Source organism: Neopsephotus bourkii, unplaced genomic scaffold (genome assembly GCF_033783945.1).
Source record: "Neopsephotus bourkii isolate Nb327-2 ecotype Australia unplaced genomic scaffold, CSIRO-AGI_Nbou_v1 NB_196, whole genome shotgun sequence".
Classification (NCBI taxonomy): domain Eukaryota; kingdom Metazoa; phylum Chordata; class Aves; order Psittaciformes; family Psittacidae; genus Neopsephotus; species Neopsephotus bourkii.
Window position 1 is genome coordinate 19,428,291 of NW_026900709.1, and position 23,770 is coordinate 19,452,060.

Consider the following 23,770-nt stretch of genomic DNA (forward strand, 5'->3'; position numbering starts at 1 on the left):
GAAGAGTTACTGGGGATCCAGATGCTGCCCATCTCAGAGCTCAAGAGGGCCAGCTGGCTGCAAGCCCTCCTTGTCTCTTACAAAATGCCACCTACAAAGTGATGAGCAGTACTGGGCTTTTGTGAGAGATGTGCCTCCTGTGCCAGGTTGATCTGTGTTCCTCTCAGGAACACAGGAGGACACTAACTACAGCTCAGCAGTAACATGCATGTATTCTGAGAGACCCATTGGCCCTGTGATGAAGGTCAAAATCAAGGAATGCTGGCATGGCTTAACATGCCTTCTGTCCACTGAAAGCACTGGCAATAGCCACAGTTTGTCCTGCTCACCTGTTGATTGGAGTGACTGGCCTGATGGCCAAATCATTTGCTGGTTGTGCTCATTCACATGGCATCTCACGAGACACAGGAAGGTTTGCTCTACATAGCAATAAATATATTATTTTATTTTGCTCAGGGGCCAATAAAGGTATCCTGGGGTTTTAACGTAGAAACAAATTTGGCTCTTTGATATGTACTGTTTCTGTTCCACTGACTTCACAAAGAGAAGGTGCATATTCTCAAACCAGATTTTTATGTTACATTTACAAAGTGTCTTCTGATCTAAAAGATCATAATGGATCCTTTTGATCCTCTTCACCTTCCCCTCTGCCCCTTTCCTTTTTGCCTCCCTTCCCTTTCAAAGATGCATGTTTTACTAAACCAAAACTATGCAGGCAGAATGCGTTTTCCCAAACTGAAAATCCACTTGGCAGACCTAAATGTTGTGGCCTTGTCATTAAAGTGCCATGTAAATTGATAGTACTTTAAATAGTACTGTTCTACAGAAAGGTGCCATGGGATTCTCAGGGTAATGTACGCACTGAAGTCCTCAAAAATATAACTTTAAAAGCATATACTACTAACTAGCTCTGGCTCATCTAAGAAGCATGAAACAATCATATTTTGAGCATATATGAACAATAAACAGGTGGTAAACTGCTGAACACTGCCCCAAGTTATCATGCAGGAATCTGGAACAAGGATTTTCATTAAGCAGAGCCAACCAAAATGAAATAATTCTCTTTCTTACAAAAGGACCTCACAGCTATATCCCTTTGCTACTGTTTGCTGACAATGTCCATTAATATTCCAGTGAATTCAATTGAATGATAGACTATACTGTTATTCTCCAAAGTACAGCCACTTGGGTATACCTGGAAAGTTCAGCAGCAGTCATGCAGCTAAAGAGCTGCTGACATTCATGGGAATCTGTTACAACCATTCAATTTAGAAACAGTTCTAGCTTCAACGTCCCATGTGGTCTGAAACAGAGAGTTGTAGCTTAGCTTCAGGACCTGGAAAACTTAAATTCTAGTTTCAGTTCTGACTTTTGCTGTAATTTGTGCCTGAAGATCTAATAATCTCTTAGAGATTATCTCTAAATCTCTGGAAAAGGAGAGGAATGTGGACAGCAGATGTGACTGGCTAAGCACCTACCTCTCTCAAGAGGCCACAGCATCTTCAAAGATGCTTGGCACTCAAACGCAGGCCAAGATAAATCTGCAGAGAGTGGAGGATGAAGAAGGATAGCTTTCTTAATTGTTAAAAACCCTTCAGTGCTTTGGGACTGGCACGAACCCTTGAGCAACCCCTGGAGTGCTGATAGTTGACAGACACTGTTACAGAGAACAAGCTGCCATCTTCCTCCCAAGAAAGATGACTGTGATTTTGGTGGATTTGGTGTTTTTTGTTTTTGTTTTGGGGTTTGGGTTTTTTTGTTTGGTTGGGTTTTTTTGGTTTAGCTTGGGTTTGTTTTATTTTTTGTGTTGTGCTTTTTTTTTTTGTTCCCACCAAATCTCATGGGGTAATTACCCAAATGATAGCTCTGCTGAAGTTCACCACAAGATTACACAATCCAAAACTACCAAAACAAATGGGCTTTCTTTACCAAGGCTTTGCAGAGCATAGCTTTGGTGTTCTCTTCTTACTGTTTTACTCACCCAAAGTGAGACAATATGCAGTTGCCAGCCACAGCACTTCTCTCATGTCTGCTGGAATAGAAAATTTATTTCTCTATACAGTAAATATTCCCAGCCAGTATTGGTCTAACAGGAACTTCCCACTCTCAGTGGACTCAAGCACAGTTATACTGAATTTGTTTCTATATTTCATAAAGGAAAAACAAAATTAAATTTTCTTTTTTTGAGTATTTATCCCTTTTTTTTTAGTGCTATGGCAATTTTGTAAAGTTCTAAGCAATTTTTTGCCTAGGTTGTTGATTTCTTTGGCCTCATATATCCTATTTGTTTGTTTGTTTGTTTTCAGCCAATAAAGCCAAGGTTGAACTAGAACTCCTGTTATGCAATGCAGCCATCTTGTTCTATACACATCTGCCTTGGGAATGTAAAATGTATTCTAGGAGTACATCAGTGAGTTCTGATTCAGTACATAAGCAAACTACTCTGAAAGTGTAAAACTATTTCAAAAAATATTTTCTCATTTTTTAAAGCACCGTATGGCACAGAGAAAAGTAAATCACAGAAGCCTATGCAGACAGGCATAACAGTTACAGCCAAGCAAACCAGGATAATTGCCTGAAGCTTTTAGGCTATCAAGAAGGGAAATTAAGTATTAAACTGAGACACTCTGCAGGTTCTCCATTGTGCAACAAGGACAGGCCATCAGGACTTTATTGCCTGGCAGTTAGCACCACCTTGTAGCTCTCTTTAAGCATCTATTTTCTGAGCCATCTCCAAAACCAGAGGAATTATTGGGTAATTCTCTAATTGAAAACACCTAGGAAAACAAATAGTAAAATACAAAGGACTTCTAGAATGCAGAATACATTGGTTTCCAAAGTACTTCACACTTACCCTATTGCCTGGGACAAGTTCACAATTTTATGCTAAGTTTTACAAACTGGTAAGACAGTATTTTAACTCCTTCCAATATACCACTTGCTTTGGATTTGTTAGATTTGTCTTGTTTTGTAACTGTAATGTTATCTGTTTTTTCCAGAGTTCTATTTCCCCCTCTTTCTCTCCCCCCTACCCCTCCACTTTTTCTGATGTCATGAACCTCCTTTTCTGCTCCTTTTGGGAAAGAATTTAATTCTTGTTCTAGTGGAAATTCATCTCTTGGTGACTATTCATTTTTGCTGGTGGATTGCACCTCTGGGTATAGCACCTACTCCTAATACTACTGTCCAAGTGCTAGAAGAGTAGTTTGGCTACTTCTCACATTTATTTTTTTTCTCTTTCTTATTTTGTTCAGAAAGAACCACTAGAATGATTAAAATATTTGGAAAGAGAGAGAAGAAATAGTAACATGTTTACTCAGCAATTATTACGGAACACTCTAAAATTCATAACAACATCAGAAATCATAATCCTTGTGGATTTGCGCCACTTTCATTACAAACTTCACTTTTTAACTGTCCCTACTCTTAATTTACCATTTAATAGCTTTCTACACTAGGTACTTCCAGGGCACAAAGTTGATAGCATCGAAGTGTAGCACAGGTTTGCAGCTAAGAGAATTTAGTATAAAATGATAACAAATTATTTTCAGTTTAATCATTAGTCAACCTTGCATATTCAGACCTCAAGCAAAAATAAATATGCTGAATAAAACTTATCAATAAATTAAGCTATATTACCTAGTTCAGAAAGACAGGTATTCAATAACGACAAACAAAATGGAAAGCTCACCATTAAAAATGATATATTGGCATGTTAGGCAAGACTCTACATTATGCCATTATATCCCACATTCAGTAAATAAAGTAAATTTTTCCTTAGTGAAAAAAGGAAAAGGAAAGCCAGATGCCACAGTAAGCAATCAATAAAATATTTTGATAAATAAAAGTAACAATGCTGTCCAACACATGATTGGCAACTACTGGAACATAAATTAAATAAATTTCCCATTGCTGCTTATGGAAAAATTATGCAGATTAGAATTTGATTAGGTTTATATCATGAGACTCAATTTGGACTTTTAATCTATTAAGCTCAAATAAATGAGGCATCTGAATAGCTCCCCTGAGCTGCAACAGTAATAACCACAGCAGTCATTATTTGCAACGTGTATCCCAACAATTTCTTTAGCAGACGATTCCACATCTTTAAGTACAATTACTTTATAACTTCTACAAAAATTTCAGGTGTGTGCAGTGAGGAAATGGATACGTTCAAAGTGCTTAAACAGACATTTTGTGATAATCAGCATCTCTCACTCTGTTCTAGCAATATTGTTTTTCCATCAACTTGGACTTACTTACGGTCGACTTCATGGTCTGTGTGGGCTAAACAATGCCGTCAGACTTGTAAATTACTCAAGCTGGAACTGAGCTGGAAATCTACGGTAAAATGTCATTAAGTTCTCTATAGGCTGGGTCAAAACTAAAATCCCACATTCAAGGCTGTCTTGGGGATCAAAGATTTAACTGTGAAGGTTAAGGCTTCATTTTATCAAAGAAATATGAACTGGATTCCCAGAGCTCAGCTCTGAGACAGGTTGGATTCAGATCAAGACCACCTCTAATTTATCTGGCAGGTATGCTCCATAGGCTCCTGCACATTTCTTGCAATCTATTTGCAAGTATCAAAAAGCTCCTCTTCCATCTTACTCCATATTGTAGAATAGCAACTCTTGGCAAAGCCTGCAGACTAGAGGGCATATTCTGTTCATGTCTAAACCTGCCAGATTTTACCAAATCCTGCCACAACTTCTTAATGGACAAGTTGTTATAAAAGTACAAGTGACAGAATGTAGGTTATTCCCAAAGATTACATTTGTCATTTAAAAACTTCAGGTTTGATTAAATTCTCAGAGTAAAGGAATGCGGATTTTGTGTTCATATGTGAATATATTTTTTAAAGAGAGGTTTAATAAAGAATTTCCTTCTGGCATTAATGATTTCAACACCTCAAAGGTTCTCTGCAAGCCAACATTTTTTACCAGAACTCCAAACTGAAAACCATAAATAGGGGTGAAAAAAAATCAGTCATGCTCGGCCCCTCAAATACTGCCTTCTGTAACATACACAACTTCAGAGTAGCGTGTTTGTTAAAAACATCTTAGTAGATACCATGTGTGAAAATTAATATCAAGTTGTTTTGAGCTATGCCAGTCTGCATAGCACTATCCCAATCAACTTTTTCACAGAAAGCACAATAAATCACTTGCACCCAGGTGCAATTACCACTGTAAGGAATGATAATTACCTAAGGAGCATCTGTATACTTCTTCAAACAAAACCCTTCTGATCCAGAAAGATAGCTTACTACATCCCTGCTGCAGTTTAATCTGAACCTTGCAAATAACATATGGTGCCCAATTTGTAACAGGAATAAGGAAATGCCATTCTAGTGTTTGCAGTATATTTTCAAAACATATACATCAACCCATCAGCACATTTACTTGCATTTTAGAATTACTGTTATTGCTGGCCAGTATGAAAACCATCCCTGTTATGAATAATGAAGTAGCAGGAAGGCAAGTACCTCCAGAAAGTAATTCCATTAAAAGAGATGTCAAACCTCTGAATAAGCCTGTGTAGACACAATTGTATGAAGAACAGAAGTGACACTACTGGGAGCACCCAATTTGTAAATTTTGGAAACTTCTTTTGCAATCAGTACAAAATCCAGAATCAAGAAGACAGAAAGCAACGTGATAGATATTCCAACGGAAAGTGTATCCAAAGCATAGTCAGAAGTGTAAACGAATAGTTTGTTCAAAAGTATCAAGAAAAAAAGTATACAGAAAACCAGTGAGATACTGCCTGTTCTTAAAAAAAGGTGAACTTTCCACTGCTCAGCTTGCACTGTTTTGGCTCACTGTTTTCCCTTCTTAGTGAATATCAATCTTAGAAAGAAAAAAGTAACTCACTATCGTGATAGAATGACATTATCTTATTGGACTTTTGGCTGAAAACGGTTTTGGTTTTTGCCTGCCTGTCATAGTTCAAATGTCTTTTTATATTTAAAGAAGCACCAGCAGAAATGTCTCTACACCAGCTCCTTATTTATTTTACTTATACGGGATCCAAAACTCATTACACTAGCAACCAAGCTGGTAAAGACAATGACAACAGTAAAATGTAATGTGGTGTTCCTTAAGTAGTGAAAATTAAGTGGCAACATAAAATAAATGCTATGGTATCCAGTGCATAATAAAGTCATACTGAAAATGTCCAGCAAGCAGGGTTGTTTTCTTTTTTTTAGTTTTTCAGCATTATATTGACTACTTACTGCCACTCATGCATCTAAATATTTTTAAATGGCATAATCTCTATATTCTAACACATTAACTTTTCTATCCATTATTACTTATTGGAGATTTAAATTGGTTGATAAAAAAATGTTTACCTCCTTGTTTGAATTGCACTAATACCAATATCAGTGGAAATAGCTGTCCTTTCAACTAGGGTTTTTGAATACTTCTGAGTGTCCTTATTTAATTTCTTGTTATTTGATAGGATGCTAAGAATAAATATTCTAGATGTGGTTTTGGGCAGGGCCAATTTGAAATATAAATCTGCAGATAAATTTTAAGGCTTATTTATATTTGACACAGGAAAATGAATTGCCATAAAATAAATTAAAAAAAAATAAAAAGTCAAGATATATTCAAAATCTTAAGAAGCACCCTCTTTGCCTAATCCAGCCTACAGCTGTCCCACTCTAAATGGAAGATATAGCCAGACAAACAAGAGCTTACGTTGCCACTCAAAAAATGAACTGAAGATTTAACTGATGAGTTAATAATAATGAAATTCTTAGATGCTGAGAAACCTGGGAGACAAAAGGTAACGTCGCACTTTTCAAGCAAATAAGTGGAGTCAGTTCCCTCTCTTGCAGGGAGAGTATTTTAAAATGTGCATTACAATCTATGTTGCATGAGCACTTCCCAGCCTTTTTCTCCTGACAGACTTCCCATTGCTTATCAAAGAGTAGCTCCTGGTTTGACTCACTTGAGGATAGTTCTATGGAGAAACAAATCAAGAGAATTACCTATGAGGAAAAGCTCAAGAAGGTACTGCTGTCCCCTATCTCCCTTAATTGATCAGCAAAGGAGAGCAGAGAGATTGTCAATCCCCAGTCCATTCTCTCATGAAGACCTGAAGGAAACACTAGGTCTTCTCCACATTGCTAGCTATCAACTTGGTCTCTATGGTTTGACAAGAAAAAAGATGAGAACATTTCTTCCCTTTCATGAATTTGAGATATCATACCAGGCTCATAGACACCTAGTAATGACATTTATAAACAAAAAGCCTACCATTTTCTTTAGTTTTTAGTAAAATCACTGTAGGAGCTAGACACTAAAAATAAACAAGAGGAGTTGAGAATGGGAACATTACATGCCACATGTCTAAAAAAATGTTGTAAATAAGACTTCAAATCTGTGTTTAAAAACTCTATGAAAAACTACTTCAAGGAACCTTTTCCAAGATTTTGTGGTAAAAATTGTTTTTTATGAACCTTAAATAAGATTTGGTAGCAAGGGGCAGGCAACAAAATCAACTAGGTTATAACTGGCTTATAGGGAACTATAAGCCTCATTTTTAAAAGAGGAAACCCCAGGGAACTACAGACCAGTCAGCATCACCTCAATGTCCAGCAAGATCATTGAGCAGATCTTCCTGGAAATTATGCTAGGGCATATGGAAAATAAGGAGGTGATTGGTGATAGCAAACATGACTTCCCTAAGGGAAAATCATGCTTGACAAATTTTGTGGCCTTCTACAATAGGGTTACAGTATTTGTGGATAACAGAAGAGCAACTGACATCATCGACCTAGACTTCTGCAAAGTTGTTGACACTATCCTACACAACATACTTGTCACTAAATTGGAGAGGCATGGATTTAATGGATGGACCACTCAGTGGATTAGGAATTGCCTGGGTGGTTGCACTTAAACAGTTGTGGTCCACAGCTTGATGTCCAAGTAGAGACCAGTGATGAATGGTGCTCCTCGGGGATCAGTACTGAAACTGGCACTTTTTATCACTTCGTTGGTGACATGGAAAGTGGATTGAGTCCACCCTCAGCAAGTTTGCCAACAACACTAAGCGTTGTGGTGTAGTCAACGTGCTGGAGGGTAGGGATGCCATCCAGGGGGACTTTGACGGACTTGAGAGGTGGGCCTGTACAAACCTCATGAAGTTCAACAAGGCCAAGTGCACGGTCCTGCACCTTGATCAGGACAATCCCAAGCACAAATACAGGCTGGGAGGAGAATGGATAGAGAGCAGCCTTGAGGACAAGGAGTTGGGGCTTTTGGTTGATGAGAATTTCAACATGAGCTGGCAATGTCCACTTGCAGCCCATAAAGCCAACTGAATCCTTGGCTGCATCAAAACAAGTGTGACCAGTAGGTCAAGAGAGGTGATCCTCTGCAAAAAACTCCTTATAAGGAGCACAGCAGTACCGAATCTCAGTTTGCATGTATAGCTCAGTAGATACTGAAAAGTTTGGAAGGTTCTTGATAACCAGAAGTTGCCAAGTTTTTAGAGACTGCCTATGGAAAGCCTAGGCTGCCTCAAATTTAACCATGTCAAACTTTAAAATCAACAGGTCTGTCTTGATAAAAGAGTGCGAGTATTTTGCTAGTTTTTACCTAAAGCTGTTGAAGTTCTGCAGCTCACTAGTAGATATTAGATTCTACTCTTCTACAATGGGTATCACAGACTAGGATTTAGCTGGAAAGAATAAAGAATTAAAATCTAGTTTTCTCCTGTAACTTTATTAGACTGGTGGAATCTGCTGGATATTGATGTTTTGTATCTCTTCTACACTAATACAGAAACAGTGACATTGATTTCTGAATTCATGTATGTCTTTTAAAAAACCCAACCACCTTTATGCATATAAATAACCATTTATTAAACAAACAATACGTACTGAAGCAAAGAAAGATACCAGAATTATGCTCATGAGGCTGCCTGCTATGGTATTTAACTTTCAAACTATGTTGTAATCCTCTAATATATTATCTATATGTTCCATTTTCTTGAAAGTATCTTCATAATCAAGATGCTATCACAAGTATCGTGGGCATTGGAACTATTTTTAATTTTCATTTAAAGAGCAATTATAGAAAGACAATGGATACACAAGATAATAAAGTAAGTGATTAGCAGAATGCAAATGACATAGGCTTAATGATAATACCCTATTCTATTCTCCAAAGGGCCTGTTGAGAGAAACCCTTCCTACATGTGGTTGTGCAGCTAATGTGCCTCAGCCTACAATTACAACACTGCTGACACCATTAACCACTGAAACAACATCACTTCATGAAATCCTTGTTGTCTCATTAAAATGCAAAGGGTCAGGTAATTTACCAGCATTATGTGTCTACTTTTGTTGTGGGTAATTAGCAAGCATTACCCAGCATGGACTCCGACTGGGAAATAGTGAAACTGTGAAATATTAAAAAGATTTTTTTTTATTTGATGGGAATTTGAAAGATTCACAATTATAACCTCAATATACCTTTGTATTCAGGGGACCATGAAATACAGACCTTTTATATATTTAATGTCACAAGATTTTATGATTGGTTATTTTAGAAACTAAACTTCAAATTTTAAAAAATTTACTTGTATAATTGGATTTGGATATGTATCTCCTTCTGCAATGAATAACTTTTAAAAAATATAGAGGCAGAAAACTAAAACACCTTACAGTTTCATAAGACTTAAAAACCAAATGTTTTCTTCAAAAATACTTTCTTAAAGTTAAACCACAGAGATTGGTGTAGTACATTCCAACACCCATGTTCCCTTCCTTCTTGCTAACTGAAGTCCCATATCATCATTTAAAGCAACCTTGAAAATATTCACTGTTGGCTCACATCTTGTCAGGGAGCAGAATGGTCCTTTATTCTTTAAATGGAAGTTTTGGAACATAAAACACATTCCAATAAAAGTGAACAGAAAATTATGAATTCATTAAACTACTTTGGTATCTTGTGCTATATATAATATTTATATTCCAACTACTGTAAAATATGCTTTAATATCTTTAGGCAACTATAAGGACTTAAATATTTATAAAATGGCTGAAGATAAAGTATAGCTCTCTTGTTCCTACATACAGATGATGTAAGGCATGCAATCAAAGACAATAACACTTTCAACCCATTTGTCATCTTAAAGGAGCCTTTCAACTTCATATCCCTTGTGTGCAATCTACATAAGAGTTGTTGCCTACACAGGCAACTCCAGAGGAGTTTGCTCCTTAAAAACTACCAAGAGTGCTATACTTCACATAAAACAGGGTTTTCTGAAAATGGAGACAAAACTATAAATTTGCAGGCAAAACAGCTCCAAGTGGGGCTTCAAAATACTGCTGTATTTATCTCTGGGACATCTGGGAACAGGAAGCATTTTGATTTAATATTTCATAACATAGAGGCAATTGCTTCCTTGCCTGGTGTATAATTAATGCTCATAAAAAGAGTGGGGTTTTTTTATTCTTCAGCATCAGAAATGCACAAAATAGTACACCATCATAATAGGGGTTTGCTTTCAAGGTGTCGCACAGCAAATAATAATAAAATAGAGGCACCATGAAATTCTATCAGTCTTGGGATGGTTAAATATATTTATAGTTTAAGTGTGAAATCACATGCTTGATGTACTGTACTATCTACCTCCTTTGCCTGGTTTTATCTTTCCCTGGCTGTAGCAGAAGGTATTACGAAAGAAGAAGAGAAAGAAACAATTGTGAAAGCTTGAAGGTATTTGGGCTAGGACCTTACAGCATTTCTCAGGTACAGGGAAATTTTGTTAAATAAATGAATCTCTCTAGCCATGCCCCAACACACTTTTAGTTTATAAGCCAGAGAATTGAAAACCTCTTTAATAGTTTCTCTCTCCTCCTAGGAAAGCTTTAAGAGAGAAAGAAAACTATTCTCTGTGTGTGTAAATTATGACAGCTAATGTTAGTGTCCAGCTGCAAGAAAAATACAAGAAATGCAAATGGTGCTGCGTGGGAACTTTTCTGTCAAGGGTTTCTTGTGAAGACTGGAAGGCTAGTAAGGTCCTAATGTAGATGACTTCTACAGCACAGGAAGCTAAGTGAACAGCCTCTCTCCCATCCAGCCTCTTTAGTTTAAGCCCAAATTTTACAAAGAAAGACTTGCACATAATCTGACTTTACACAGGTGGATGGTTTTAGTGAAGTCAGAGAGATTTATTAACCTGTGTAACACTCAGCACATAAGTTTTGGAACAAGCAAGGCATCGGATTGGAAACTTGCCAGGGCAAAGGCCATATTTTATTCTTGTACATATCAGGACTATGACAAAAAGCTCTTAATCCCATCTAGAGCTACAGTGTGCTACCATAAAATAAATAACAGCTATCAGCTGATCAATCTAGTTCAGCAGAATAAGAAATTATGTGCAAGTTGCAAAAAGGTAATACTGAGTCATTTATCACAATGACCTAATCTTCAAAAATTTGATATGTTTTGTGAGCAAATGGTGATGTGGGACATGTGCTGGAAATGTAGGGTACCCTTATCTCCCATTTCCAGTTATTAAATTCATTAATCAGGATGGTCAGGCTTTTTAAAAAAAAAAATAAGAAACAACTACAACAAACATTTCAGAATTCATTTAATTAATAATCAATCAGCCAAATAATTTTGAATTGGATTATTATTTTTGGTCACTTAAAATGGCTGATGCTATCACAAATACAAGGAGCATTCAAAACCACACAGAATAAACTATCCTTAATCAGATGTAACCCCTACACTAAACTATCAATAATGACAACCAATGTCAATGCAAAATAGTTGCCATTTTTATAAATGGGACTGGTAGGATTTATATTGTCTAGGAGAAAAAAATTTCTAAATATCTATATGATTTAAGAAATTCTGAGCTATCTTTAAGTATAACAAGCATTCTACAGCCTAAATTACACTGTCTTGCAAAGGCACACAGGGATCTCAGTGTTGAAAAGATTAAAGTTAGTGTCATAACTCACTTTATCACTTAAAAGAAAAAATCCCAAGTATTTGACTTTTTGCCAGCACCATTCATTTATTTATTTTTAATATTACATCTACATTTGATATTCTACATTTACTTACATGCTTTCCCTATGGAGGTTAAGTAACTCCTTAAACTCTGAAATTATTTAGGTGGCTTAAATAGAGTTTGATTTTCTGTATTTGAAAGCAAGGCTCTTTATTTCTACATTTTCAGGTAATAGATTAAACACAGGAAGCGCCACAGAATACTGAATTCCGTAACAGTCTAAAAAGTAACCGCATTTAAGATTACCAAACCCTATATTCTGAAATCTTCCCTTTAAAACTTCACCTTAAGACCATAAAGAGCATTAAGATTCGACATTCACCAATAAACCCTTCTTTGGGAATAAAACTATTGTTTTGAGCTTATAACAAACATCTCCTACAACACATGGATCTCTGAAAATGACACAAAACCTTTGCTAAACAGGCATTTTAGACATTATCCATTCCCTTTGTTTAAGAATTTTCTCTCATTTCCAATCCTGATACTACTATTGCTTTTATTTCTCTTTTGCCAACATTTCAGAAATAAAATGATCAAGAATTATATATTATAGTCCATCAAAAATTGTAATAAACTAAGAATTAACAGATTGTGAAATAAAGCTAGTAAAACTGAGTGGATAACTGTTCCTGTCCTTTCAGTTGAAGTTTAAGCCAGCTCAAACAAAAAATAACAGTGAAGTCACAAGTGATTTTTAAAAGAACTGGATCAAATAAAACTAAACTTGTACAAGGTTATTTTAGCTTCTGTAATCTGTTACACTTTAAAGTCAGTGTGCAAAATTCTGAGTATGTTTAACTGATTTTATAGGATATTCCCCAGAAGAATCCTGCCACTGTGTAGGAGATGTATCACCAAGGAGTTCATCCCCTCTGTATTTTTTTCTCTTTATTCTTTCTTGTTCGAGGATCTATTATAAGTACTGTAAATGAAGGCCCTAAACACATCTCTTGTGTTGGAATAGAGTTCCAAGGGAAAATTCTCGTAAGTTGAAGTCATTCAGAAAACAGCTGCTATTGTTACTATGCTGAAATACATCTACCCTGCTCTACTGTGATCTGTCTTGTAATGTCCATGGAAAAAATGTTACTATAAAGCCTCCCATTTCCGTACTTTAAACTTGCTTGGAGCCGTAAGATTGCTTTTCTTTATTGTTTAGTAAGTGTTTTTTAATGAAATGTACTGCTTTTATTATATAGGACTCAAAGTAAGACCTAAATCACTATCCAATAAAAGAAAAGTATTTAGACATCTGAAGTTACTACCCAGAGGCTACTCTGGTACAGTATTTATAAATCTCTAAACAGTTAAGTATAATTATCTTTCTGCTTTTGGGGAAGAAAGCAAAATATGATTTTTAGTTAGAACTGAAAATATTTTTTGTGTTGGGCCCTGTTCATCTGGTGGGTAAAACAACAAGCAAAATTCCCACAGTGTAAGACTGAAAGAAAATACAAGATTCATGAAAAATGAAACAGGAACAGTCACTACTTGAGATGGAAACGTCAACAGAACGAAGGAAAGGAGAATTATGGGAGCTGTTCCAGCATAACTGCCATAACTGGTCTTTTCTCTGAAATAATTAATGATAAAATAATCTCACCTTGTATTTGAGGGGACAGAATAAGAATCGGGAAGGATCAAGGGATAATAAAACAAATCTCCATTACCTAAGAGTGACCTTTTTTCTCCACCACAAACATACCTCTTTACAAACTTTTCTATGAAGACAATCATTCAACAGCTATAAGCAGAACTCCAAGATAAAAACAGGAATTCCCTCATACAAATAGGACCTCTGACTGAGTTGATGAGTCATTTTTTAAAGACGCAGGCCAAGCTCCAGCTTTAAAGCATTTTGTATCTCAGAAGCTGAGATGTCTTAATGCAAGTAATAGTTTGCTGCAGCTTCAGTGGGATGCACTTTGGCCTTTCTGTCCTTGGAATCTAGGTCTCATAAAGGCAACAAAATGCCCCAATTACTTCCAAAACCTCATTTTCAAGCCATCAGAGTCTGCACACCAGCCTCTAGCATGTCTAAGGAGTTGCCCAGTCAGCTTTGAAATATTCACTGAAGACAGCCATGAGAATGCTTTCAACATGAAAGCTTTCAAGAACACACATCTGTTTTGAAAGTTTCTTGTTCCTTTTTAGTAGAATTACACATTTTATGGAAATGAGACTAGCAAATGGTTCCAGAACAGTTAGTAAGCTTTTCCTTCTAAGGAAGGCACCTTGTTTTCATTCACAGATTTCTATAGTCATGCTGTTGTCATGTGCTGCTAGACATGGATTTGACAACATAGACAGTTTATTAGCATCTGCCCTGTATACTCCAGGTTCATTTATGGCTCTGGTACAGAATTATTTTCTTTTTTGTTTCCTTTTTTTTTTTCTGTGCCTTGAAACTCTTGAGGTGTTGTTTTTATTTCTTCAGGAGATCAGGATGCAATTCTGGCAGCATCAGTAAGGATTCAAGGAGAGCAGACCAGAGTACAAAAGTATTGTCATACTTCTTACAGAAGATCCAGATAATTATTGCTACCGGTTCAAAAGTCTGGGGATATTTTAACACTGTGAGACACTAGAAGGATTTTGCTCCTGCATGAAAACAGCTGTGTATTGAGTTCATCTTGAGCTAGTAATGAGAAAATCCTTTGTTGATATAAACTAGATTAATTCAGTAGACTTTCAGCAGTTAACTTAATCCATTGGGAATTGATGGCCATATTGTTTTTTATCAGGGAACCTTGCTGTCATATGTCCACCCTCTTGTTTCTTTTACAAGGCCTTTTTTCTCAGTTCTGGATTCAGTTGCTGGTGCAATGCTATGTCCTTGATTGGAAAAGGCATGTTTGAATGGATACAGAAGGTTCAGTGAAAGAAGACTTCAGTGTTAAAGTAGGTGACAAGGGTGAGGCTCTAGTGAAAAGGGAATGAAATCCCCAAATCTGTGGGTTCTTTTTCTGCTACCAACTTAGAACAAAGGTGTTATAGATATGTCCCTGTACTTCAGCACTGGCCAATAATTGTGACTTAATCTGATGGCTAATAAGTTTGCATCCTGCTTTCTATGGTGCGCTTCTTGGACTAATGTCATATTTTGTCTGATGCTGGAGTGAAACAATTATAGGTAAAATCTGGAAATATACTTGTGCGCTCAATAACCTATGAATTAAATGACTGTATTTTTTTTCACTTTTTCCAGAGGCATAAACCTAATGATATATCACATTTTCATATGGGATTCCACTGCTTAATGACGATAGAATTATGCTAGCTATTTACTTAGAATAGCAAGGGTAAGATTACACTGTTAATTCACCTCACCAAAAAACCTCACACCTTAGTCCATATGTTTCTCAGGCCGTTCACATATTTTGCTTTGTTTCTTCTCATTTCAACACCCTGTCAAAGGTCAACTGACATTCTTACACACACCCAGATTTTCTAATGTCAGCATTTCCTGTGATCAGTAATAGAAGTCACATAAAAGGACAGCACAGAACACTCTTTCAAAGGATGGTGTTAGTGAGGAATGTCTGAATTCAAAATCATACATTCACATCTAGAAAAATACAGACTAGCAGTACTTAAGGTTTGTACCAGCTGATGTGTTAAGAATACTGTTATGGCAAATAAGACAGAAATGTTTAAGCAAAAGTAATATGACAGCTTGCTCTGTAAATAAAGGTACTTGATTGCCAGTAAAGAGCTGTGAGGTGATTCTAGTATGCTGCTTCTTGACCAGCAAAAGTTGAATCACCTGATTTATATAACAGTCATGATAGCTGTGTCCACCATATGTTAAAGCTGCATTTCATAGACAAAAATGTCACACTGGATATAATTTCCAGTGAAGTTTGTGCTATCTACTGATCTAATTGCTTCTGACAGCCTAACCATTGTATTCAAGGTCTTGCAAGAAAATTTACTATACTGAAAGCAATGCAACTAATAGGAGTTGTGGGTACTGTAAGCAGAGAATTTATTAGGAAGATAATTATTTTCTGAAGCAACTGGTTTTAGAAGAAAAAGCACTGTCCATATTCAGTGCTCACAACTAAAATTGGTGGCTGGTTTCCTGCCTCACGTTGCACCCTTTTCCCCCCAGAAATGCTAAAGAAAGAGTCACCTTTTTTTTTTTTACATGCACACTGATATTTAACTGAAGAAATTACCAAAATTTTTAAGTATGTGCTAACCTATTGTGCCTCTGCTTCTCTGCATCAGCTACATGGAATATTGCTAAAGGGATTTATACCATGGCCACAGTCTATGCTTCATGACCTACAGCAGCTATGCTGCAGCAGCAACCTGGATATTATAGAATCACAGAATAATTCAGGCTGGAAGGGACATCAGAGGGTCTCTAGTCTGACTTCCTGCTCAAAGCAGGGTCAGCTATGAGGTCAGAGCAGGTTCTTCAGTGCTTTATGCAGTCACGTCTTGAATACCTCCAAGGATCAAGAATAAAAAAATGACAAGTGTTCATGCGGTGTACAAGATTCTTACGTTGCTCCCAGAAACAAAATACAACAGTTAAGTGTTGGAAATATCACTAACCTCTGAGCAAAGGGAGAACAAGGAAATTCTTTCAGACTGTTCCTCAAGAACAGGAAGGAAGGGAAGAAGGGGTGAGACACAGACTCTATGTCTTGGTTTCAATTACACACGTGATAGGAGACTGAGAGTAACCCACCTGACTTTGAAAATTTGAAACTTTTAGCTTCCTGGTACAATTTAATTCCAGTATTAAATTCCACAATTTTATTGCTAATTCTAATAAAAAAAAAATCCATCTTCAAGAAGTTTCCATACTCAAGAAGTTAACGTTGCTGCCTCTGATTTTTGGCTCATAATTCCTATTTCCTGATTACAGTGTAAAGAGAAAAACTGAATTTAATTTTACTTCTTACAGTCCTTGCGGGGAAACTATCTCTAGATCAGGCTCACAGGGAAACTGTAGACCAAAGCACTATCCTTTCTACACCTACATTTATAGCAGGGCTTGATCCAGCGGGAATATTTACTGCAGCACCTAATAGGTTTATCAAAGGTAGGACTTCAGCTGCATAAGCTAAAAGACCCTTCAGGGATGAGAAGAAGATTGTTTTTACATTGATGGTCTTTGCCAGGGTGCTTATAACTGCTTTGCAGCTGTTTTGCAGAGGCACAGTTGGTGTAAAATGGCCTTTGGCTACCTATGAATCAGTCCCCTACTCTCAGCAAAGACTGAAGGATTTTGTTTAATGTCCTCACATGGGATGAGTACATGTCAAACCATGGGAAGAAATCAGTTCTGAGTTAATTTTAATTGGCTTTTTGAGCAAAAAGACAGAGGAACTGTAAACAAAACTTAAAATTCTTATTCTTTTTATTTTACTTTTTGGTTTGTACCACTGAGCTTTTTTCCTCCGTGGTTGCAATGTACATAAAGACAGAAGCTTCAGGTATTCTGAAGTGAGTATGAGTTAGCTTTGGCTATATGACAGTAACTGCCCTGGTAAGAAAGCCACAGAGCAGGCCAGGGTGAGAAAGCAACGATTTTATATATATATATATATATGTATATATATATATATGTATATATATATCTATCTATCTTAGGGAAATTTTTAAATGACAAAAAATTCCAGTTTCACATTCATTCATTTTTCCTCTACAAGATGTGCTTTGTGATGTAGCAGAGAAACTACGTGACTGTCCCTTTAAAAGCCATCATACCAATCAGCAGGTTTAACTGTCAAGCAAGCTGATGTAAGGCTCTTTGAATTACTGAGTGAGGGATATTCTTCCTGCCAGGTCCTGTCCCCTGTAGGCACTGTAGAGAAGTATTATAGGGCAGTCCTTACCTTGGGAATTAGCCTGCAAGACCCCAATGCTGTCATCAAACTGCATAGATTTGATGTTGAGTGACGCCAAGATGCATTCCTTGTCCTGCAGCGAAGCATCATCAATATTATTCTGATTGGCTGACAGGATAACGCACATGTCGCAGAGGTTGATGTTGACAGCCCTTAAATCAGCCCGACTTAATGGCGTACCCTTCAGCACAGAGAAAAAAGGGGGGGGGGGGGCAGGAAAGAAAAAAAAGAAAAACAAATTAAAGATTGAGAAGGAGCTTTGGGAAATTATTTAACAAGTATCTTTTTTTATGCTCTGACATTAAGCTGGTCTAACTATGTGCCAGGGAATAGGAGATGTGTGCTAATCTAAAGGGTAGTTGGTGCTGATGGCAGCATTTTAGGTTCAGTCTCAATACTCAGTCAAGCTATTACTAACAAACAAGAAACAGGAATAATGCCAGCATTCTCCATCTCATCGGTGACTTGAAATTGTCTTGATTTAAGTTGCAACCTCTGGCTCTCTGAATATAACAAAGGGGGTGTTTTAAATGTCTATTTATCTACTACAAAGCCACAATGGTCTTGGGCAGAATAGCAATTTAAACAGGAAAGCATTATGTGTCCTACACATTTGAAATGCAATCAGGATAAAGCTATTTTTTTCAACCTGAAGCAATACAGAGAAAAGGTTAATCCTTTTTACTGCATGTTTTTGGTTCTTCCAGAAGGAAAACACACTGATCTTCGAAGTTGTGTGCCTACACCCTTTGAAACAAAACCAAGACTTTATTTTAATAGGCACAACTCATGCAACAGTCCCTGTTTCCACAGTTCTCAATCAGTGACTGTAATAATTAAAATGTTGTGGTAGTCTGTTTCATAGTTCATCATTAATACAACCAAAACATGACACTTAACCCATTATGTTTTGTTTAAAGATAGCCCTTGCATTTCACATCCAATATTGAGAATGAAGAAGAAACTAAGCTGTCCCCTTGTCACACAGCAACTTTCATAAAACCAAGTCAAGACCCTACTCTTCCATCTCCTGATCACTCATGGTGAACGTCTCCTGAACTCCACTAAGAATGTTCAATGCAAAAATTAATTTAAAAGGCACAAAGTGAAGGCAGAGCTCAGTTCTTATTCAGTGCCTCATTCCAAATACCAGCCTGACTATTCCATGTTACTTTCAATAATTTGAGGCATGAAACATTGTGGAAAACAGCATATATCAAACAGATATGACTGAGTTATAAAGCACGAAAACTTAGGATATGATTATTTCTGCCACCTTAATTCTGCCCTTGGTGTATGTACTGTGCAGCATGTGAAGGAAGATTCCTGTGGGGAAAAATAATATGTAACCATGTAATTAATTAAAGACTCCTAACGATTTTATGCAAAAGGACACAATTAAGGCTGCCTGAGGATACTTAAAACTGGCATTTGCCTACTTTTTAAGAGTTTAGTCAGCAGCTTAAATGCCACTTTTAATAGACTTTAAATAAAATTTCCACCTTTGTTCAGAACAAATGTTTTTATATTCAGCTGTAACCACTTCCCCATCAGATAGCAGCAGCAAGTTTTAACCTTGTGAACCAAAGCACAGAGAAGTAGGAAATCAAGTGTGTGGCCTCCCTTTAACACATGATTACTACCAGTATGATACTTTAGTAGACTTTTAAATTAGCATAATTAGATCAGAATAATGCTGATATTTTTAACCATATAACACCATTTTGAACCAGATAAGCTGGGAAAAAAAAAAAAACCAGCAAAAGCAAGTCTGTGGTCTTCACCCCTTGGTTACTGTGTAAGATACAATTCCTTTAATTATTCTGTATGTTTAAAGGTGCATCAATTATTTGAGTTGTTTAAGTTGAAATTAGTTCAAAACTATTCTGAATTTGCATGCAAACTCATTGGGGAATGTAAAGGTGGTGTACATTTCCTTAATGCATCTTCAGAATTCAGAACCTATACGAATATACATTATGTACTTGGCAGCTTGGATTTTATTCTGCTCCGCATTTCAACAGCATTATTAACTTAATTCTGATTTCTTAGTCTTTATCCTTCAAATTGACTGGAATTAAAAGGGATTGGCAGGAAGAGGAGGATATTAACTGACCAAATCTGATATTGACACCATTTTTGTGACAGCAGAGAATCTTGTGACACCATCTGTTGGATCAGTTTACAGAAAAAAGCCAAGGGCTAGCGCTAAAACTGCATTTACAGTAACAAAGACCTACAGCCTGAATTAATCAAAAAGTGAAGGCAGTCTTTCCATTCTATAGCTATTTTCCCAATTATTCAATTTAGGTTACATCCATCATTGATTTATTTATTTCTAACAGCTGAAATGTAATTATTAAGAACTGGTAAATTTGTATTTTTTCTTTCTGATAAAAACAATCTAACCTCACTCTGTAATGTACAGAGCATCCTCTTTTGTACTTATACTGTGTGCTCATTTCCCTCTTGCCTACATCTCTGTAGATCATTTACAGCTGAGACCACCTAAGATCACTGGCTTGGAGGGCTTCATTTATTTGTCCTGGAGCCCGTCTACATTTTGGGCACATGACTGAATGATAATGATATATAGAAGAAAAACGTCCTCTGAATTGTGGTTTTAGTGGCTACCCCTACTAAAATCAATAGGATCTTTTCACTGATTTCAAAAGGCTCAGTGTTTTCTCATACTTCCATACTCAAGTATGGCAGTACTCTGAACTGGAATGCTATGGCAATATTCCGCATAAAACATGCTGGCCTAAAGAAAGTTTTTACGAACACAGATAAATTTTATTTGGATAGAGTAACAATATTTTTTTTTCCAAAGGTTTTGTGGGTATAAATACATAAACAATGTCATAAACAACTACTGTCACAACATCAGAACTGGCTACATGCAGGGACCTACAGTGAACGTTCAATATATAACACAGCTAATACATTTGATAGCAGCTGAAATTCATCCGATGAGGATGACAAGGAACCAAACGCTGTGGCAAATATCTTCTAATAAGGTCTCACAGGGCTCTGTTTTCACAGACACAGTAAAGGGAAAATCTAAGTCCTCAGGCTTATAAGTAGACAAAAGTAAAAAAGCCTAAGATCAAAGTCAACATGAATCTGTCCAGTTGGTGTCGTAAATAAGAAAATATCAATAATATGGCTTTGGACTTACAGGCAAGATTGAAACCTTGGGGAAGTTATGCAGTGTTTCCCATTCCCTTCTTAGGTATTCAAGTGAACCCACAAACACAATATGCTTGAGCTCGTGGTAGTGAAAGTTGCTGGCTCGTAATGGCATCACTAAATTTCTTAATCCAATCAAAGCAGACTTAACATCCCCAAATATGCAAACGACTACATGCCCACTTAAAACTGTCATCGCTGCTTCACTTCGAGTCTAAAGAAAAACAGAAACAAAAAGACAAGGGAAAAAATGAAACAAATGGAAGCGTAAATCATATATTGAGTTTTGAACCAGAAAAAAACACAACTGTCAATACCATTCATGCACAAAGAAGTAGTTTAATAATAGCTGTTCATTTTATCCTTGTTTATCCTTCATTAAATGTTCTCACCAGAAGAAAAGTTTGTTCTTGTTTGCAAATCCTTTGTTCAAGAAGATGTTGTACTGCACCAAATTCTGGTCCTATATATGTTTCTACATATGTGGATTAAGACTCTCATTGCAATTCAAGTACTCTGGATTTAGCCAGGAACAGAATTTGACCTACTATGCATTTAGCCACTAGAAGGATTACAGAAAAGAGATGCAAAACCATGCCTTAGCTGATGAATCCCTGGGTTTTTTTCTTTCAGGACCAAGTCGACAAGCAAAATGTGAGTGCTCAAAGATCTTTCTAGGGATTTGTGGTATTACACATACCTTGTGAATGGAGGACCATATTCTCTTAGTCAAAGTTCTTATTTTAGAACAAGATGTGACTACCCTGAGAAGCAGTCAAAGAATGCTCAACAGTGCTCTGCTTTACCATGGAAGTCCTCCATACTGAACTTCTCCCAGTAAGAAAAAGCTAGTGTGAAAGGTTGTGATTAATACTAACTTTTCAGGTCCTCTGGACTTCCCGAGTTACTGAATAGACAGAAGGAAAAAAAATCTCATGAAGAACGTTCGAATGATGTTCAGAATTATCTTCTTGCCTTAGTGACAAGAATAAATTTTTGCACTAACTTCATCAGTGGTAATGTCAGTTGAGCAGACAAAGTCAAACACCAAGATGGAAATAAAGTGATTCGGAAAAAATTACCTTCATTTCTGGAGTCATTCTTATCATTTTCTGCACTCCACCAAGTAGCTGAAGATCCACTGACAGTAAATTGCCAAGAAGCTGTATACTCAGTACCATTACACAGAAGCCTTGCTAATGAAAAAAACTAAACCAATGGTGAACTGCAAAATTTTTCCCTCAGTTGTCCATTTTCTAAATTATGGAAGCATGACAACGTGCAATAAAGATTGGAATATTCAGCAGAGGTGTTCACTATGTAAGAAGAATGGGAACTGATTAGAAGTTTTCTCATCAGTTAAAAAATACATCAGCTTTCTATTTCCCTGGGGCAATTGCACTGATTTAATCCAAGTCTATCAAGAAAGTGGTCTTGGCCCTTTAAAGAGCAGAAGATGTGAGTGAATGCTTAAGTGAAGCACGTAAGTTGTCCCATGCCTCTGCCTACTGGTCTGGAATACTCACACTTTACGAGAGACCAAGCCTTGAAAGAAATTATGTAAAAAAATGTCACTCTATAGTCATTGATATTTATGTAGCCACATACAGTTGCCTGTATGTCAAAACAACTCTTACTACCTGATACTGCTGGAATCACATAGAGCCAAAATAGACCTTCAGCAGAAAAAGGTATTATTTTCAGATTAAAGCATTATCAATTGGAAGACAACCTGGGAAATACCATAGTCTTCAAATTATGCAATAAACTGTACTTGTGTGGTCTGTAAGGACAGCATTAAATTTGCATGGATATGAGTGTAGACATAAATTGTGGACTGTGAATTTGAAAAGGTGTATAGAAGCATTTTGCTTGGCAGTGTCTTTATTGGTAATGATGCATGAAGCAGAAAGAACTTGGCCAGCCTTATAGATTCATGGGCTAGGGAAAAAACCTGACATAGCATCACCAAGAGATGATACATGAGGCACTCCACAACACCATTTTTTGAGAAACACTTTTCAAAGTGGGACAACACATAAAGGTTGCAGACTAAAATGTGCTTAGAGCATGAAGGCAGATATCGATCTCTGTCTATTGCAAAGCACTGTGTAACAGGGCTGCCTCTCCTTGCCTCTTGATTACATAGAATCATAGAATGCTTTGGGTTGGAAATTACCTTAAGATCATCTAGTTCCAACCCCCCTGCCCTCCCACTAGGCCAGGTTGCTCAAGGCCCTGTGCAACCTGGCCTTGAACACTGCCAGGGATGAAGCATTCACAAAGACATATAAATGCATACTATTTAAAGCTGTTCAGTCAAACTATGTGTCACAGCTCAGTCTCTAGAATTTCAAATTTATTTGCTTGACTGATTAAACAACAATAGTGCAATTGCAGGCAATGTTACAGTTATTACAGAAACTCCTGAGGAGAAGTGGAGACAAGCTCTTAAGCCCTGATTGCTAGAATAAACTGGGGCTGTCACCATCAGCGGCTACACCATGCCACAGTGCATGAAAATCTAAGACAGCAGGCTCAGGAAAAGCTTTATGAACTGTGACAAAGTGAAGATCCACCAGGGAGTTAAATTCAAATATCATCAGTTTTCCATATGAGATCCAGAGTTAGTTAGTTGCTACTCTTAGGTATGAGTA

At 36.8% G+C, this 23,770-nt stretch overlaps 1 protein-coding gene across 1 annotated transcript in view; it reads right to left on the minus strand.

Moving 5' to 3' along the window:
* Positions 1-23,770, minus strand: part of LOC133207387 (calcium-activated potassium channel subunit alpha-1a) — a 258,220-nt gene that overhangs the window by 28,934 nt on the left and 205,516 nt on the right. The window contains exons 22-23 of the mRNA XM_061344253.1: positions 21,103-21,327; positions 17,910-18,102 (exon numbers count right to left, since the gene is read on the minus strand). Of these exons, the coding sequence (XP_061200237.1) occupies positions 17,910-18,102; positions 21,103-21,327 (418 nt within the window). The remainder of the gene's footprint in view (positions 1-17,909; positions 18,103-21,102; positions 21,328-23,770) is intronic.